The sequence below is a fragment of the Poecilia formosa genome, unplaced genomic scaffold, assembly GCF_000485575.1.
Source record: "Poecilia formosa unplaced genomic scaffold, Poecilia_formosa-5.1.2 Scaffold446, whole genome shotgun sequence".
NCBI classification, from domain to species: Eukaryota; Metazoa; Chordata; class Actinopteri; order Cyprinodontiformes; family Poeciliidae; genus Poecilia; species Poecilia formosa.
In genome coordinates this window covers 175,498-196,185 of record NW_006800385.1, presented here as the reverse complement: position 1 = coordinate 196,185, position 20,688 = coordinate 175,498, and the positions used below count along the sequence as shown (strand labels likewise).

The 20,688-nt window shown below is 41.2% G+C and overlaps 1 protein-coding gene across 4 annotated transcripts in view; it reads left to right on the top strand.

Moving 5' to 3' along the window:
* Positions 1–20,688, top strand: part of jade2 (jade family PHD finger 2) — a 135,759-nt gene that overhangs the window by 38,048 nt on the left and 77,023 nt on the right. For all 4 annotated transcript variants that reach the window (XM_016663793.1, XM_016663794.1, XM_016663792.1 and 1 more), the window contains exon 4: positions 5,822–5,979. In XM_016663793.1, the coding sequence (XP_016519279.1) occupies positions 5,822–5,979 (158 nt within the window). The remainder of the gene's footprint in view (positions 1–5,821; positions 5,980–20,688) is intronic.

Below are 20,688 nucleotides of genomic sequence, written 5' to 3'. Positions count from 1 at the left end.
ACTGACCAAACAAGACAACCAGCAACCGACCAACTGACCAAACAAGACAACCAGCAACCAACCAACTGACCAAACAAGACAACCAGCCGACCAACTGACCAAAACGTTTGTTGAAAAAGTTTGCCTTTTGTGTTTTTGTCCCTTGTTCTTCATTAGTCCTCTTTTAAATGCTACTTATAACTGGACAGTCTGCAGAGTAATAGCAGCAGCAGTGACAGAGAAGCATCACGTTTCTCTTTGTGTCAGGATCCTCATCTCTCTTAAAGCCAAACATGAACCAGCCTGTTTTCAGGATAAACTGTTGCGCGCTGTCTTTTGGCCTTTGAAAGCATTTAAAGTGCAATCGCTGCGCTTTAAGAAAACTGACTCAGCAGCACCATAATAAGGTCTATTTAGTGGGTGGACCTGTGTTGTGTGTCTCTGCTTGTGTATACATATAAATGCTTACATTTCTTTCTCTGTGTGTTTTATCCAGTTCGGTTCCTTGTATCTGTGTGTATTTGCCTCACACATACTAATGTGTATGTGCACATACACACACACATTAGTATGTGTGTGTGGTATCTTTATTTGGATGCATGTTTCCGGGTTTTAAATGTCAGTTTTCAGCTGTCATCCTCTGTGGTTTCTGTTCTGCTCAGTGCAGGAGGAAGTGGGGAGTGCTAATTTATCACTGCCTTGCTGATGTTGAGCGATACAAGTCAGGCCATGTAATAAGACGAGACAGGTAGTCGGCCGCATGCAGTGTAAAAACCAGCTGAGTCAGGGGTTCAGCAGTGGTCAAGGTGAGACTTGTGCATGGAACGTTTCAGTTCTCAGATTTCTTCCCCTTAAAAATGAAATAAAACGAAGTGTGGAGAGCCAAGTCATAAAAATAATACTGAATTTGAACTAATTTCAGTAAAACTGTTAGCATAGTTATGTTTTTGTGCAGGTGGTTGAGTTGTAAAATTAAACTCAAACCTATTTGTTAGCATGAAGATGGCAGATTTAATGTGGTAAAATTCATGGTGAACCAGGGAATCAACAGCATTTTGGAAGGCAAAGTTTTTTATGTTACTTCAGATTATATGCAAATTGTGTAAAATAAACTACATGGAAAAGATGACATGAAATTAATTTCTAAGACTCAGTTTATGTTTGTTTCTGCATTTTCTACAATGATGCGCTGGATGTTTTCCTCATGGCAGTCAGTTGGACTCGGTTGGTTAGAAACCAGAACTCCATCATCTGCTCCACCTCCAGCTGCTGTGGCTCTGAGTCAAACCAACCTGTTCCCCTCCTGGCCTGTGGGGGCGCTGCACCAAGAACCACTGAAGGAAACGACACAAAAACCTTTGAAGTTCTTTTAAGGTTCTTTTAAACTTCCTTCTTCACCAGATGGAAACAAGATGGAGGATTTTTGGCGGTTGGAGGATTTCTCTAAAGACCAGGAGCCATTTCTGCTGCTAGTGCTAGGCTAACACGTTAGCTTTGGTTGTTTTTACCCATAATGCCCTGCGCTGTAGTCCACTTCCTGCTTCGTTCTGCTGGCTGTTCACATCTGCGTTGAGTTCACTTCAACTGAACCGTGACCGAGGCTTTTAGGTGTGCCTACCTTTGCTTTTTTGTCCTCATCAGTCTGATTTCGCATTCACACCTTCACAAGCAAACTGGACTAAAGTTGGACTAAAATGGACTAAGCTGAGCTGGTGCACCGATAGAGGCGGGTTGCTTCTTCACTCTTGATTTTGAGAAGCTCCTGTGATTCTTATGAAAGTAATATGAATTTATTGGAGGATAACATTGTTAGATCTGACCTTACATTTTTGGGAAGCTAATATTTCTTTGAAAAGTATTATGAAACACCAAGTGATATAACAACAAACAGATGAAATAGTTGCATACTTAAGTAAATATTCTGTTGGGAATTCGCTGTTCCTTTCCATTTTTTGTTGGATTTGGAAAATCCACTTGGCATTTTTATCCGCTCTTTGCGATTTGTAAAAATTTGGAAGACTGCAAGGAAATGGCAAAATTGAATTGCACGTCTGCAGCGCAGTTATTATGTTTGATCGATGTGGAAAAATGTTTCAAGCTGCAAATAAATCAAGTGATGGATGGAGAACGAAATGCACTTCTGAAGTAATTACCGACAGAGTTTCCATTGTTCCCCTCAGCCTCATTACGCAACAGTCTCTGTCCACCAGCAGAAAGCAGCCAGAAACGACATTTGTTGCCTCATGACTCCTCATCAGTTCCTCGGTGACAATAAAGATGCCAAATGTATTTCTTTGTTTTGGTCTTTGCGTGGAACACAGACGTTAACTCACTCTGCAGAAGATAAACAAGTTAGAAAAATCAAATCAGCTCTGGCAGATTTTTCCCCTTGATTTGTTTTGTGGAGGAAAGTGTTTCTGTTTTTATGTATTATTGTGTAAAATAAGCTCATTTTAACACAACCTCCTGTCTTGTCACCGTCAGTGAGGGAGGACGCCGTCTAAGTGTTTTGTCTGTAAAAAATGAGTAGGAAAGATGAACAGGGAGGCAGGGAGAGGGCAGAACATAAAACTGCAGGAGCTTGTAATAGAGTTTCCTAGACATTAATTAGCTGCAGCCATTCCTGTACAAACACACAGTAATAAAACTGATATACTGACGTCCCATTCTTCTTTCCTTCGCTGCTCTCCTTGTTTCACATTACTCTGTTGTTTTTTCCCTCTCTCCATCTATTTCCTAACTACCTACTATACTTTAGATTTTATGTTTTCTCATCACTTACTGTCTCCTCTAGTATTTATTTCCTTTTCTTTCTCTCCACTGGAGAGCAAAATATGAAAGCAGCAGCATAAAGATGGATAGAGAAAGAGAGAGATGAGGGAGGAGCCGGTCGCCCCGAGTCTTTATCTGTTCTGCTTGTTTTGCTGAAGAGGAAAGAAAAGATCCATCACAGCCTTGGTTTTACGTCTAACATGCACTCAGACGCAGAAAATCCTGCAGCGGAGCAGCAACACTATCAGTGGCAGGACTGTCGGCTGGAACAGGTTCTGCAGCTGAACACACACTCGCAGTCACACACACCATTTCTCGCTGGGTTTTATTATTTGTTTGTGTTGGCCTGGCCGTCAGCAGAGGCAGCCATGCTGATTTTACATTAAGGCCTTTCATACACTGTGACTCATCTTTCACTGCACTTAAATCATCATCACTGACTTCTCCACTGGTGGCTTTTCAGCCAGTGAGCGGCTGGACGGACAGACGCTGTTATTCTGATCACTGAACGCGTCACTAACCACCGACTGCTGAAAATGATGTTACAAAGGAAAGAAAGTGGGTAAAAATCAGACATTTTGGGAGTATTTTCTGTAGATGATGAGAACTGAAGTTGTTTTCATTAAAAGTAGTTGCATAATAGTTGTAAATAAATCCTTAAGAGCATTTTGGGTCTCAAATGCTTCCAAAAAAGCCATTTCTTGTCAATAAGTTAAAAGTTATTTGGTGTCTGGAAAATGAGCCGTTACAGAAACTTCCTGATTGTTACACTGTTACACATCACTGTTACCTAGCAACCACAGCAAAGCTTTGCTTGTCACCTAGCAACCCAATCAGAGTTCTAGCCTGTTACCTAGCAACCCCAGCTGATCTCCAGCTGGTTTTCCTGCTGTACAATGGCTGCTGGAAAACACAAGAGTTTAGTTGTTGATTCATCATCCGGAAACCACTGGCTGCATTGTGGTTGGTTGTGCAGGAGGCTCCACTAATGCTTGTTGTATAGTTGAGCCTCTGTTTGCAGCCATTTTCATGTGAGAGTGTAAACGTTGTGTTGGGGGTGTGGCCAGCAGCTTATCTGGATTTAAAGTGACAGAGACCTTAAAACAGGCAGAGCTGATTATCTAGGAATGATTTTGTGGAAATGATGTAATGAACATGTTTTGTTTAGGCCATATCTATCCTAACCTGTACCAGGAAGCATCAGAGGTCACCTTCGTAACACTGGAGCCTCTTTGTTGTTGCTATCTTGTCTAATTTGTTCCTCCTTCTTGATCTGACATCAAACTGAAGATAAGTGGATGGACTGAAGATAGAAATTCAGAGGATAGTTTGAAGTGGCACAACAAATAAAATGATGATGAGGAGCCGATAAGCAGTCATTGTGTTGTTGCTGCTTGTGTTTAGAGTGTTGGAGTTGCCCTTCGCTTCATGGCTGATGGTGTCGCTGCTGCAGGTCGGAGCGAAGAGGCTCGGTGTGTGAGAACAGCCACTGCCCAGCTCTCATAAACACCTGGTTTATTTCAGGAAACCTCCTACATGCAGGATGTAAATGCGTCTGAATTTACATCTGCTTTGTTTGCGTTGACCTTTAAAGGTCTTTAGGTTAATGCCAACACTTTACTGCAATGATTGCCTTTAATACTTCCTCCTCCGTCCTTTTTCCTCTCAGTATGTCAGTGCCGGCTTCTGTTTTTGCTCCATCGGTGCAGATAACCACATATTTATTGGTATTATCTTACAATTAACAGAAAACACAACCATCTCTTGTTACTAATCATTGCAAACTAAAACAAATATGATTTTATTCATTATTATATATTCATTGATTCACTTCAATGTTTCAAATGTAGCAAATGAAGGAAAAAGATATTTATTAGAAACAGTCATTATGGAGCCAGTAGTTTGGTTCACTTTCCCTTAGCTAACGGTTTAAACTGTCCATATTTATCACTTCCAGATATTTCCATGAATTTTGAAATGAAGGTTTCTGAATGATGAGTCAAGAACAAAACTCTTGTTTCCAGTAGCCATTGTACATGGCATACAGCAGGAAAACCAGCTGACCAAAGGGACTGAAGCTCTGCTTTGGTTGCCAGGCAACGGGCTGGGGTTGCCAGGCAACGGGCTGGGGTTGCCAGGCAACGGGCTGGGGTTGCCAGGCAACGGGCTGGGGTTGCCAGGCAATGGGCTGGGCTCTTGAATGTGACGCCAGGTGTTTTTTTCAGTTCTTAGTTTGTTTTCAAAAGCAGGTGAGAAACATAAAAATGTGCAAGAAATGAATTTTGCATAAAGTTTAACCTTTAAAGTGCCATCAGTGACTGGTGGTGATCTCATGTTCAAGTCTTCCCATTGGTCTGTAGTTTGTATTTATAATGTTGGACCGGTGGAATGTGGATATAAATGTTGGTAAAACATGAAAACTATGAATGATATTTAAACAAATAACTGTTTGTTCCTGCTAGGGTTGCTGTTTTCAGTGGAGGGAACATTGAGAAGCAAAATAAAATGCATCACTTCAGACCCGTATGAAGTGTAAGTTTGAGCTGTCAGGAAGCTTCAGGCTCACATGCGAACCGTTCCAGCTCTCACATGCTGCTTGTCTGTTTGTGTTGGACTGACTGCTGCATTTGGACCAAGACGAAGAGTTCTGTCTGCTTACAGTTACGCTGTACACAGTTTTTGTTGATTTTATTTCAAATGGAAAATAAAAGCTGATCCAGATGGATTTCTTCTGGAGATACGAAGCTGTTTAAGGGAAAATCTGCATCATTTCCAAGCTCTATGTGGAAAGTCTGGACTTTATCAGAGGAAAGAAGACAACAGGAATTGCAATAGTTGGCTGTTTTGGTTAAAGTAAATATTTTAGGGGCAGTTTGAAGTTAAACATGTCCAAATTTTTGGTTACAAACTAAGAAATCTTTGTGTTTTCTCCTTTCTGCTCATTTTACCGAAAGTAAAAAAGTGATTTAATGTCATCACCAGAGTAAAACCGGCGCTGTAAAAACTTTTCTGCTCGTGGATTTGTGTTTTTTTACGTCAGTCAGCAGCATTTCCCCGTCTCTCCCTCCAGGTGTTTCGGACAGACTTCATCACGGCCATGAAGCTGCCGGACTCAGCCCAGCTCGGCCCAGACGACTTCTACGTTCTGTCCGACCCGTGGAGACAGGAGTGGGAGAAGGGGGTTCAGGTCCCAGCCAACCTGGAGGCCATCCCAGAACCCGTGGTCAGGTAGGATCTGATCGATAACAGAGCCTTTAGAGGACTCCAGGTCGTTGGGTTATTTACTCTGAGGTGACCTAAAAGCTTTACACGGTCAAACCAACCAAACCATGTGAACAGCCTGTTCTCCTCCCGGCCTGTGGGGGCGCTGCAGGAAACGACACAAAAACCTCTGAAGACACTTCTTCACCAGATGGAAACAAGATGGAGGATTTTAGCGGTTGGAGGATTTCTCTTTAGGCTAAAGACCAGGAGCCATTTCTGCTGCTAGTGCTAGGCTAGCACGTTAGCTTTGGTTGGATTTACCCAGAATGCCCTGCGCTGTAGTAAGCAGGAAGTAGTCCACTTCCTGCTTTTGGAGCGGTCTCCGGTCCACTTGGCGTTCACATCCAACCAAACCAGAGTTCACTTCAACCGAACCCAGACCGAGGTTTGGAGGACCAGAGGTCAAAGGTCAGAGGTCGGTTAGCGTTCACACCAAACCAAACCGGATTTTCTAGACAAATGGACTGGAGTTGGATTAAAACAGATGAAACAGGATTGGTGTGAATGCACCTTTAGTCCCACTTCCTGTTTAAACCTTGTTTCTAGAACTCCAGCGAGTCTAAAACCGGCTCCATTTGGGTGGAATTACCAAACGCAGAAATGGCACAGATCAGAATCACAGCTTGTAATGTTCTGACTGGTACATGAGGGGAAGCAGGTTTGGATTCACACACGCCGTGAAACAGGCAGATACAGATGTTAAGGTGGCTGGCAGATGTGCCAACCGCTTGGCAGAGGAAGGCAGACCTTCCAGATCTCCCAGCAGCTGCTCCACATACCCATGTGGTTTCTCTCTGGCATTCGAGGAACTAATGAAAATGCTCAGACTAGCCGGTAATGCTCGTAGCACCGAGAGGCCACACACTCAGATTCAGCTCTGGGAAGACAGAATACCTAATGAATTTCCCAGAGAGATTCAGCTGAAAGTTTCATTATTTTTACCGTCTGAAGACATGCAGGGTGGATTATAGCAGCATCTGTAAAACCTTTTCTATTTCATGGCACTTACAGTTTGCCAGCTGCAGGCAGTTTGAGTTGGTTTTTCTCTGCAGGTGCAAAAAGCAACTCCAAGCTGCTGATTATACAGAATTTTAACGTTTTTAAACAACTTTAAATGCTTGTTTTATCCTTTTGAGAATGATTTGTGTCATTTGTGAATAGGTCTGTCACCGCGGCAAATATTGCTGGGCGATTTATTGCAATAAACGATAATATTGTTTTGAGACCATTTTCAAATAATATAATGATAATAATGGCATAATAATAATAATAATAATAATAATAATAATAATAATAACAATGCAAGAACACATTCTCAGCGATGAATAAACATCTAAAGAGCATTTAACTCTGGAACTGGAAGAGATTTTAAATATCCCAAATAAACAAAACAAGTAAAATGAATTATGAAATCTCTGAAAACAAAATTATCCTTAAAAAAGATAAAGCACAAAACTGAAGACTTTTATCGATAATTAATAAATTACTCTCAATGGAAATTATTGAGTTTGTTTTAATTTATCATGTGATTAATTGATTTACTGCTTATTTCTACAGGCTTAACATTAATACAGTTTGTATTAAGTTTTAATTCCTTGATTTCAATACGAAGTTCCACTTGCAGATAATTTCAGATTTAACATGAAGAAAATGTTTTAAGTGAAATAAGTTTGTTTGCAGATGTAACAGAAGCTTAAAATGCGTGAAGTGGATCTGATTTCTGATGAAACGATGATTTACAGCGAAGCTGTGAACGTGACTGAACTCTGCCTCGGTTCCTTTGTTATTTTAATCCTCTGGTTTAAAACCCAGTTAGTTTTTCCTCCTCTGTTCATTAAATCATTACTAATCTACTGAGCAAATACAAACATTTTTCTGACAGCAAGACTTTATTTTTAAAGTGTTGACCAATATTTCCACAGGTTGTTTTCGGAAGGCGGATAAATTAAAGAGAAAAACAGGAATGTTTACTGCAGATTACAAATATTTAAAATGAATTAATTTAGGGACTAGTTTGAGAAAACCTCTCTGGATGATGATCTGCTGTGTGAAAAATGATCAGCTAATTGGTCTTTAAACCGTTTTATTCATGTTTTCTTCATGAATTCAGCTAAATAAAACCGGTTGGGATAAATTGTTTTTTGTGACATGCTGCCATCAACAGTGTCTATTTTATTTAAGGTGTAATAAAATACAAGCTGTTGAATAAACATCTTTTCTTCCAGAACATCTGCTTTGCTTAAATTGCTGTCATGTTGTTCCACCACCTGGAACAGAGGAATAAATATGGAATATGGTTTTACAGGTTTGGATGAAAATAGAAACAAAGTTCGGAGAAATATTTGTACACTGGACCGTCGACTGATTCACCTGTTTTTATTTATGTTGAATAAAACTCCAAATTATTTATAGAAAGTCCACCTATCGCCTGATTATGTTTTCCTCTTTGTCGGAGCATTTATTTTGAAACTAAGAGGCTAACGTTTAGATTGCTAAAGTTAAAATGCTTCTGCCGTCATACCATTCGATAGCCTGACCATCTGGGGTTGAAAGGTTAACACTCCTAAATCTGGAGTTGGGATGCAGCTCCTCTAGCATCTGACTTTACCAGAGTAAATCTTCACCAGTGCAGACTGAGCACTTGCATAACGTAACATGAGATCAACTGGAGTTGTTTTGAGTATTGGAGCTAAGGTGCAGTCCAAGTTGTTTCAGTCTTAGGGTTCATTGACATCCACACAGTTTGGTTGGTTTGGTGTGAACACTAACCGACCTCTGACCTCTGACCTCTGACCTCTGGTCCTCCAAACCTCAGTCTGGGTTCGGTTGAAGTGAACTCTGGTTCAGTTTGAATGTGAACACCAAGCGGACTGGAGACCGCTCCAAAAAGCAGGAAGTAGACTACAGGGCAGGGCATTCTGGGTAAATACAACCAAAGCTAACGTGCTAGCCTAGCGTTAGCAGCAGAAATGTCTCTTGGTCTTTAGCCAAAGACTAAAGAGAAATCCTCCAACCGCTAAAATCTGACGCCTCCATCTTGTTTCCATCTGGTGAAGAAGGAAGTTGCTCTCAGAGTCTTCAGAGGTTTTTGTGTCGTTTCCTTCAGTGGTTCTTGGTGCAGCGCCCCCACAGGCCAGGAGGGGAACAGGTTGGTTTGACTCAGAGCCACATGGCTCGAATGTTTCCGTTGTGGTTTCTAATCAAACTGACTCTGAGGTGTGAAAACATCCTTAGATGCTTAAAGACACATAATTCACTGGAATCCATGTATTCATAAGCTGTAGAAATGTAAGGCGGCTGAGCAGTTCTTTGGACATCTCATCCTGTTCTTCCTCTCCTCCACCTCTTCATCTCTCGTCCCTCATTTTAGTTGTGCTGGAGGCGCTGACACATTTCTCTGTTTCTATTTTTTTTAATAATGACATAATCTCTAAAAATTGTGGAAGAGAAAAAGAGCTCCGGGCTCCGTCTGTCTTTGACACAATCGTTCACATTTCTCCATATTTGGTTCCATATCTTGGTTATTGAGAGGCTTTGAATGTGAAACGCTGTTTTACTTTTTTCTGCATGATTCATTGAGAGAAGAAGAGATTCTCTGCTGCCTCTTTGCCCTTCACTGTTCCTGTTTTTTACCCTTTCCTACACTCTGCCCTTCATCTCCATTTATAATCTCTCCTCTCCCCACTGGCTTCCCGTTGCTCTTCCTCCTCCCTCCTCCTCCTCTCTTGTCCATGTTATCACTTTCTCTCCACCTGCACCCTTCCTCCTCTCTGTCTTCCTCTGGATCTTGGTTTTTGTGGGGGCTGAGTGAAAATAATTAGCTGTTGCATAACACTGAACAGGACTGCGCCGGTGATTCGACTGCTTCTGTCTCCAGGGACAACTCTGAACCAGAGATGGAAATAATTACATACACGCATGAGAAGATGTGCCCTTCTTCTTAAAATTAATGGAATCTATCTTGGGGTTTTATTATACATTTCTCCATTTCAGCCCCTGGCAGAGCTGCTGAATGTGTTGTCGGGCTTCGGTCGGCTTGGGTTTTGCACATGGAAAGAATGAAATACAGTAAATAAAATAATGTATTTTCCTGTAGTGCATGTTAAACGGTGAAGTGGATGATGTTTATGAGGCGTGAAGCTCCCAGCAGGCTGAAATCACCGATAATCAGATGGACTTTGTGGTTGACACCAGTGATATACGTTACGGTCAGCATTCTGGGATCTGATGCAGAACCTGGTTCTGAAAGGCATGTGAGGTATGCAGAACATTTGGGTGTCTGGAAGCCTCAGTGCAGGAGGGTCAGCGTCACAAAGAGAGGATGCTAGCTTTACCAAAGCTTTCTGTGAAATAGTTACTGAGGCGAGACGGCTGAGTGTGATCATGCTGAGCAGGAGGGACCCTGGTGGGATTCTCACTAAAACCTGGAACTTCTTTCAGAAAAATGTATTTTCTGGGACATTTTCTGTATGAATGCATTCATAAAAACTTTAGGTTTTGTTTAAGCTACACATGTAATACAGTAGCATCAGCTGATCAGAAGAGACTGTTAAACTGTCTTTGTACTGCATATCATGTAAGTCATTGTTAGTTTCTAACATTTATTATCTAGAAATATATAACATAGACGAAGTAGATCAACCACTGAAGGAAACGACACAAAAACCTCTGAAGACTCTGAGAGCAACTTCCTTCTTCACCAGATGGAAACAAGATGGAGGCGTCAGATTTTAGCAGTTGGAGGATTTCTCTAAAGACCAGGAGCCATTTCTGCTGCTAGCGCTAGGCTAGCACGTTAGCTTTGGTTGTTTTTACCCAGAATGCACTGGCCACTTCCTGCTTTGTTCTGCTTGGTGTTCACATTTGCATCTGAACTGAGCCAGAGTTCACTTCAACCGAACCCAGACCGAGTTTTGGAGGACCAGAGTTCAGAGGTCGATTAGCGTTCACACCAAACAAATGAACCGGACTTTGACTAGGCAGACAGACTGGATTAAAGCGGACTGAACTGCTGTGAATGAACCTTTAATCTCTCATCCAGCCGTTTAAATTTCTGTATCTAAAAAACTTTTTTGAGTCAAAACTTGAACTAAAGTTGTGTCAACTAAAAGACAGTTTGCTTTAGCAGAAAGACAGTCGATACATTCTCGGTGTTTAGTTTCCGTTTTCATACTAGACCATCATAACTTAATTAGTTGCTTTATTTATTCTGTTGCTATTTATGGACACCGACACCGACATGCTGTAAGAAAAATAACTATCACTACTGGCCGGCCTGTTTTAAGGCCAAACCCAGTGAGATCTGTCAGTTTGTATAATTAGCCTTCAACATTAACTCTGGATGGCTTTTGGATCTTCCAGTTGCAGTGATTTAGTTGGAAACAGAGAGGAAGAAGTGTTTGGATCCAGGTTCTACCACAGCGTTCAGACGGATCAGGAGATGCTGACAGGATGTAAAGCCAGGAGTTGTGACTGATTAAATGGTTTCTTTTTGTTCATTTCTGCCTCTTACTGCGACACACAGACTTTCACCGGGTCGTAGAGTTAATAAGCTCCTAATAACTCAGCGATACAGACTAAACGGAGCCTGGGAAACTAAGATAGATGGAGCTTGAAAAATGGAAAACTGCAGGATGGTGAAGGTGGAGGATTGTCTAAATGTCATGCATTGCGAAGCTTCAGCTATATTTAAAACTGAAAAAGAAAACCTTGACATTTGGAGAATCTCTGGCAGTTTTTCTCCCCCACTGCTCTTCTTATTCCGTGACTTGAATTGGTTTTATCATCTATAGGAATCTCAATTCATTTCAAGGATGCAGTTGATTTCCTGTTAGAAGTGGAGGAGCTGGCTGGAACTGGTCCAGACATTTTTAAAAGAGTTAGCTTAATATTAGCCTGGTTTTGTTTTGGGATCATTTTCCTGTTGGAACAACAAACCGTCCAAGTTTCAGGTAGTTTTTCGTTGCCAATGGCAACATTGTTCAATGCACCAGAGCTTTTTGGTAATGGAGCAGAACCTCAGCATGATGCAGCCACCACCATGCTTAGGTAGTTGGTCCAGTTCTGGGTGATTTGAAAACGTCAACTCCCCTCTGATCAAAACTTTGTTCCATATTCTCAGCGGGGTCAGCTGGCCAAAATCAGAATAAAACTATCCAAAGAATCAAACTGATATTCTAATATTCTAGTTGAAGCATTTTTCTGATTACTTGTGTAAGCGTGCACACCGTGTCTACTGGGGATCACGTCTGAGTTCTACACAATACTAGCCAGTAAAGCTATTGATTCTGTGAAAATCCACTTCTATTCTATGGCTTGATAAATATTATATTTCTACTGAGAATCCGTTGGCAGAAAGCCAAACCATGTCGACTATTTAAAAAAGACATCGTCAGTTATTGGCATAAGTACGAACTATTCTGTTTCTTCCTTGGAGGAATGACTCAGAAACTCTTCCTGTCCGAAACAAAGACAGTTAACAACACCTGGAACAAATATGACATTTGATTTTTCCCCTTTCCAGTGTAACTGATGAAGAAAAATGTGCAGCTAAAGGTCATGACAGAAGCACTGATTCACATCCACTAATCACAAGCATAAAAGAACAGAAACGTTCAGGAAAAGAGGAAAAACCGGACGCCTGAAAAGCCCCTCAGGACTCTGAACCGCCTGCGCCAGCTGCTGCCTTCACCGTGAATCCTCACTGAACGCTGGCTGCATGTTCGCCCGCTGCATCCGAGCGTGTGCATGTTTCTAAAATAATGGCCTCTGCAGCATCTGGAACAGGCCCAGCGCTACCCTCTAATCTTTCCAAAACAGCTAATAAAAGTGACTAAGAGTAGCTTCATCAGCGTCATCATGCACGAGGTCGATGAGTGCACATCAGCTAATAGTTTCCACACACACACACACACACACACACACACACACACACATGCTTGTTTGTATTCTGACACTCTGGATTCATGTCTAACAGCAGTTAGACGGATGAACAAACATCCAGCAGTCTGTTTTGTACATATGTGTGCTGTGTGTTGCTCTTGGATTTGCTGCCTGGATGGATGACCTGCAGACTGAATACTGTAAATATGTGGAGGAGCAGATGGTTGGGATAAACGCTCGGCGTTCAGCGCTTCTTGGATTGATGGTTTAACCGAGCCACAGCAGCGGCTGATTGGAGGCCACACTGCTGGTCTTTGGTTATTGAGTTAGCAGGTGGCTAACATGTGGGGACAGGATGAAGTCAGCTGCTTTCAAAAACATAACATGTTTGCAGAGTTTAAATTATGCAACACAGCAGCGCAGCTTGTTCCATTTATTTACTTTCAGGGAAAAGTTTCAAAGTAGCTTCTCAAGTTGTTGAGGATTTGTGGACGATGTCTTTAGATTTGGATGCTTGATTTTGGACTTTCTCAGCTTACATCATTTATTAAACAATGTCTGAAAGTGATGCTTAGGAAATATGAAAGAGCTGACATTGAACTTAAAGAAAGCAGGTCAGTCAGATAATAGATCCTCATTAATCAACTTGTTGGTGGTAAAAATTAAAGGTGTCCTCATTTATCTGTGCTGATTTCTTTAATTTTGGTTGATCGGCCGACACGTCCAGTGAAGCCGATCTTTTCTACCTCAGCTAAGGTTAAAGATCAGCCGCTGCCCTCTGCTCTGCAGTGAGAGGTCAGACCGGCCCATCGGGGCAGGTCCAGACGTTCGGAGTCCAATCAGCAACTTTCCTGCTGAATATAGCAACATTTCAGGTAAAAAATATTGGTATCTTTTGGTTCAGGAGCTTTTTATGGTTTGCAGATAAAATATTCCCTGGAAAAGTCCAGGTGTTGAACTGGAACCCAATGAAAAACTAAGAAAAGCACAAAGAAAATCTGAAAGTCCTTCAAAATGTCTGGAGAGCTGATGGCTGAGTGTAATTTAATAGACTGAAAGAAAGTCTGTCTGCTTGGAAGGAAAACTACGGTAAAGACTCGAGGAATGAGCCAAACTATTGAGCCGTAATGTGAATAAATGCTGACCTCCTGCTGAGTCCAAGGAGAGCTGCTGGAGTTTCCAATGAATAAAAGCTTTTAGTGTTTACAAATTCAAATTTACAAAAAAGTTACAAAGGTATGAATTATTTACTTGTTGTTAAGCTCAATGTGAGATAATCTCCTGAGTCTGTGGTCTGAAGATCAGCTGCAGCAGATAAACTGCTGAGTAAGGATTTCAGTTCGTTTTGTCCCTGGAGCTTCTATCTGGACTTGGATGAAGCTCTGACTGACCTTCTGATGGATTTTGTTACTATAAAAGCCAAATCTGCCTGCAGTAGCTCGTCTCAGCGATGCAGTGAGGGTCAGTGGGCGTCTCTCCCACCACAAGCCGGCTCGGTTTCTCCGGCTGGCCGGGGCAGCAAACCGACCAAATGTTCTGCTTAAGTACAGCCTGAGGAGCCAAACCGGGTCTGTTTGGTCCCAGAAATAATGACACGTTACAGTGAAAAATCGGTTCTGATCCGTTTCATTAGGAAAAGGGTTTAATGAACCGACTGCTGGACAAAAGGGAACCGAGTTCCCAGGGTTCATCTGGGTTCATCCGACTCAGAAGTATCGTTGGGCCAAAACCCAACCTAAAACTAAAAAACGTGTCCAGAACTTGAAAGGTTTTTATGGTGGTGTATTGGGATGAAATGAAATGTCTCCAAATTTGTTTCATTTTTGATTTGCTGGTAGGAGCTGCAGAAAAATCAGTCCACGGGCCACAGACGGCCCCAGAGCCCCAGTTTGGACACCCCAGTATTAATGGAAACCAGTAATCAGACCAAAGCCGTCCCAGTTGAGTCGTTGACCGGGTTCTTAACGAGCCGATCGGCGGCCGGTTGATTAGTGGACGACTTTCCACTAACCGTTTGTTGCTGATTTAATTGAGAGGAAGATGATTTAAAAACTTTTTCTGTTGTTGGAGTTTGGTTTTCCTCTTCATCAGTGGAGCGGGTCAGAGCGGCTGGGTGTGAAGGTTTATTTTTTAATTCCCCCAGCCTGAATCATGACTGTGCAAAAGTTTTAAACTTATCTATGTTTTTCTTTCCATGGAGTCAGGCTTGCTTTCCGTTCTTAAATCAGGAGTTGTTTTGGGTTTCTGAAGAGTCTTAGAAGTCTTTCTTTAGACTTTGAATTCCTCTTTCTGTCATTTATTGCAGCATGTTGAGCAGGAGAGGGTTTCTAAAATCAGCTGTTGAAGGAGGACACAGTGATGAGACACCGGTCCGTTTCCTGATCAGAAGCTTTTATGATGTTGAGGTCAGTGATGCGTGGCCTAGCAAAGACCGTTCCTTTGGAAATGGCGACAAAGAAATGTTTATCATGACCACTTCAAAACTCTGGCTGCTTTATCCACACACTGCCACAGTTATTAGCATTTTCACAGTGGATTCCAAAGAATCAGATCAAAATTCAGAAAAGTCACAGCTCTCAAACTACTCGGCTTAGAAATCTGCCATAACTGTTGCAGTGAGTTTTTTAACTTCTGTTGAAGTTTGGCAGAAATGTTGTCATTCAGAAGTTTGTTCGCGTGTAAAAAGAGTCGGACAGAAAAAGTAAGAAAAGCTACTGGCTGTTAGCTTGATGCGCTGCTACCAACATTTTGTCCTTCAAATAAACATACAGCCTTTGAAATATTCATCAAATAAATGCTACAGTAGCAAGACTACACCCACAGGGGGCGATAATGTGGAAATTAATGGCATCAAAATGCTAAAGAGCATCCAAGGCATAGCTGGGACGATGCTAGGCTAGGCTAACAGTCTTCTGAAAACAGTTATACCTGCAGTTCTCTATACCATTTGTTTCCAGCCTTAGCTTTGTCTGAAAAAACTCTTTACATGTAGGGTAAAATATAAATATTAGGTGTAAAAGTGGATCAACCTTTTAGTTTTTGACTGATGCGATAACTTCTGCACTCCAACAAACAAACAGTCTGTTACAAATAGTCTGATGCCGAACTACAAATGAGTGAACAAACATTTTAAGTCATGAGAAAATCTTTCAGGATCTGCAGGAAGTTATCTGAACTGCTCTGGATAGAAACTGATAGTTTTTTCTCCTTTTTCAGAAAACATTTGCATGGATTCCAACCAAAAGCACAAAGCCAATAATTACTTTAAGAGCATCAAAATGCAACGGCATGGCTAAAGCAGTGCTAGGCTAACAGTTTCCCCATGACAATTCTTTACCTCATTAATGTTTTCTGCTTATGTTTAAAGTTTAATGGAAACAAATTCAGAACGTCCTAAAAGCGATTCCACCTGGCCTCTCTGGCAGGAAACAACATTTTCTGGTCAACAAGATGCACAAATCGGTTTAGCAGAGTGTCTTTGTGAGAGCCTGAATGATTTCTAGAGGCATTAACGATGACTCAAACCTTTTCTCGACTCCTCAGATTGAAAAGCAGCTGCTGAATGGCTGCAGTGTGTCTTACATGCATCCAGTTCACTGTCCAGAGCCTTTATGTTTGGCTTTTCTGTTCTGGAGAACGACCCGACTACTTTGGCTGACCTCTGCAGAGTGACGAAGCCAGCTGGATGACTGGTTCTCTTTGTGGCAGGCTGACTTTCTAACCGCAGTGACTGGTTTTGGTGAATGAGTCAATCCCAGCTCAACTCGCTCTCACTCACAGCCTCAGCTGGCTCCAGTTTTACATTTTTACATTTCACTTACTGAGGGTAAGTGTGTGTTTTGGAGCTGTTAAAAAGACTTGAGACCGAAATATGACAGCTTGTGCCTCCTCCAGAGATGTGGAGATTCAGACGGTTGGTTTTAACGTGTTTAACTTTTATTTGACCAGAGAACTGCAGTCTGGGATCTTAGACAAAGAAAATAATTTAAACTCTTGACCAAAGATGATGAATTCACCTGAGTAGTTGAATAATTTATTATTTCTTTAATTCAGGGCTGGACAAACGTTTTGCACCAAGGGCCAAAATCCCCAAGTTGGAAGTATTCAGGGGTCAATATTTCCTTTTTCCCCCAAATAAAAACTCAAAAATATTATTATGATTTTTGTATTTTTCACCAAAACAGTAAATAAAACATTGTTTTACGTTTGCCTGAACAGTTTCTACGTTTCTGTGAAGCATCGCCGTCTTTGGGGCGTTTGCTCATAAAACCTGCAGCTTCACCCAGCGGTTCCTCTGATCCGGCTGATGGAAGCGGTTTGGCTGGTGCACCTTTGGTTCATTAGCGTCTGGTCCAATCACCACCTGCCTGCTGCCTCAGTAGAAACAAGCACGACGGAAAGAAAAGACTCTAGAAATGAAGAATGTTTCTCCTCGTCGTCTGCTGATCTGTCCTGTTTGTGCCAGCAGCCCCGGTTTAATAAAACCAGCATCTATAAACATCCTTTCTCAGTTTCTTTGGGGGTCACGCCGTTTTCCTCAGAGGCTTTTTTTCTGCAGCAGCAGTGTATTATTTTTCTGTCACTCCATCTGTCAGTGTGTGTATCCGTCCAGCTGCATCCTCCGGCTGGTTGTTGGGGAAACTGTCGACTTTAACGGCCGCATTAGGGAGCCGCTGCGTCCTGACCGGCCACTTAGACCCAACGGCCTCCAGGAGAGTAAACACTCCTAACGGCGGCTCGTCTCCCACAGGACCGCAAGGCTGAACAAAAATATCTGACTGATTACGACGGATTGAAGAGGTGGCAGTAGAAGAGACGGCTAGATGTGTTTAAATTCAGTTTGATTGAACGACTATCAGCTGTTTTTACCCAGTTAAACCTGGGAAATATTCAAACAGCTGACGTGATAAAAAAATCACTTCACGCAAGAAATGTGATTTTCATTTACTGTGATTCAGAATCGATGTAAATGTCCTAAAATCAACTTTAACAGGGACATATTTGGACATTCGACATAATTTTTTCTTTCTTAACAATAAATTAATGTTTTATAGTGTATGGAAAATGACCCGTATCAAAAACCTCGGGAATGTAACATCAGAAATCAGCAAGCGTTTTCTCATAAAACCTGCTCGTTACCTAGCAACCCCAGCCCGTTACCTAGCAACCCCAGCTGATCTCCAGCGTTTGGTCAGCTGATTTTCCCACTGTATGTGCTGTACATACAGAAACCACTTGCTGCATTCTGCTTGGTTGTGCAGGAGGCTCCACTAATGCTTTTCAAAGATGTACGGTTGTATAATTGCTCATGTGTTTGCAGTTATTTTCAGCTGTGAGTGTAAACGTTGAGTTGTTGGGCAAAAACCTTGACTTTACAAAGCAGACTGGAGTAGATACAGCAGAAATCCTTCAAATAATAAAAATGGATTTTTAATCAAATAGTGAGACAGTAAAAGATTTTCAGCTCAGTCAGCAGACTGAGTAAAGCTTCAGAGTTTTAAACCTCTTCATGCAGCACAGCAAAGCCAGACTGAAACCAGAGCAAGATGCATTCAAGGTCAGAGCAGCTGTAAGTGCCTCTAATACTTTACAGAGCAAACACAATAACCTCTAACATTAATAAAATAATGCTGGATCAGTGAGTTTATTCCTCCTCATAAACACTGAATTATCTCTCCACAGCAAACCAAGGCTCCATCTGGAGGCTTGGAAAGCTTTTCGCTCTCTGGATGGTCGTGGCCTGAAGGTTACAGCATGTAGGGAGTAAATGGAGCTCAGAAAGAGGGCAACGATTTACCGGGACGACCCTGCAGCTCCAGCCAGCTCCAGCAAAATGACTGAAAAATCAAACAGAAATCATCTGATTAGCTGCAAACTCTCAACGCTACAATAAATGTTTCCCCTCTCAGTGAATAATCCGTGTGGAGATTAAAGCAAACCGTTGAAATAAGTTAAATGTCAGTTTCTGCTGTGCTTCAGTTCTGATAACAGTGGTATTATTAAAGACAATCTTACAAACTATCTAATGAGCTGCACCAAAAATCTGGTTGTTTACCAGAATAAAATGTTTTTGTTGCAGCAAAAAGTCCAAATCTTTTCAGGCGGATTGTTGCCATGTTGGAGCTGGTTGGTTTTAGAAACAGGAGTTTTAAACATGAAGTCACAGCTAAAGGCTGTTTCAAAACAAAACATTTTCAGCGACATCTTAAAACATGTCTGCGTTTTATTCAGGCTGCAATGGAGCGAGAGAGAGCAAGACTTTGATCAGTTTTATCCATTCCACCTTTCAGTCTATTGAAAACCAATGAAGTTAAATCTGTAAACAACATTTCCCTCTAGAACTGGAAGATATGTTGATAAACAATAAAACACAACAAAAACCATAAATAAAATGGATCATTTGTCTCTGAGCAAAATCTGAATGGAAATTAAAGAGCTTGTTTTAATCGGTTGTATTGCAACAGGCTTAATCGACATTCATAAGAAAGCTAAAAAACAATTTAATTCTGTTTTATGTCATTTTCAAATAGAAATTTGAATCTAAATCTTTCAGTCGTTGACATGGAGAAACATTTTCTGCTTTTAGTGATAAAACTCAACTTTTAATGTTAAAAAACTCCAACATTCAGCAAAATGCATATTTACTTCCTGTGTTCATGGATGTTTTTGTTTTCATTATTTATTGTTCTCATCTGTCAGAATTTGCAACAATGGTGCAACTTTATCTCACCTCAGCATAAATGACAGCAGCTCAGTTAAAAGTAAGCAGCTTCCTGCTTTTACTGCTTCGTTCTCATTTCTCAGCAATAAAAGGTGAAAAGCGTTGGTGCGTTATTAGGCAGAATTCATCTGAGATCTGAAGAAGGTGCAAAATAAAAGCAGGCGGGAGAAAATTATTGAGAGGGTAAAGGAGGAAACATGTTGATGCTGCTGCAACTGGGGGAATAAGTAAACAAACGGGCGGATGCAGCGGATGAGTGGAGCGGCACAACAAGCTTCTGGGAAAGAGAGAAAATAGATGGAGGGAAAGCAGAGCTTTTGCTCTAGCAGCGGCGCCCTCCTTCATTTCCCTGTCTGCCCCTTTCTGCTGTTTGTGGGTTTAATCGAAGCTTTCAGGCAAAGAAATAAAGCAAGTGGGAATAAATCTCAGAAGACTTCATGCAGGAAGCCCAGCTAAGGCGAAACAAAACTCATCCTGGCAGCATTCTGCGAGAACGAGGCTCATTTCACATCAGAAGTCATAGAGAGTAGGGATCGATTATTCTGACGATTAATCAGATCAATAAATGGCAGATTTTTCATTTAAAACCACTCGATGCTTTTTATACAATATTAGAAATACATAAAAGGATGTAAATAGACGATTTTATTAATTTTACTGAGTCTGTAAACTCCAGGTTAGTCAATAAGAGAATTGATATTTTATTGCCTAAAATTGAGTAACAACGTTTTTAATGTACGTTTGATCATTTGTAGCAAAGTTTTGCTTTAAATGCAGAAAGTCTTTATTATTTTTTACAGTTTCAGCATTGGTGCTGCTCAGTGGTCTTTTACTGAATCCAGTTATCAATTGATTACTAAAGTAGTTGACGATTATTTCAATAATCGATTATAATAATTATTTCAGAAATCACAAAGTTGTATATTTTCTCAGAAATTAGCGCAACAGTTTAAAAACGATCCTTGAGTTTGTGCATCTTAGAGCGAAATGGAGCAAAGTTTGTTCATGTGAAGGTTTGTGTGGAAAGTTGCTTTGAGGCAGCAGATTGATCAGTAGATCAGTAGATCAAC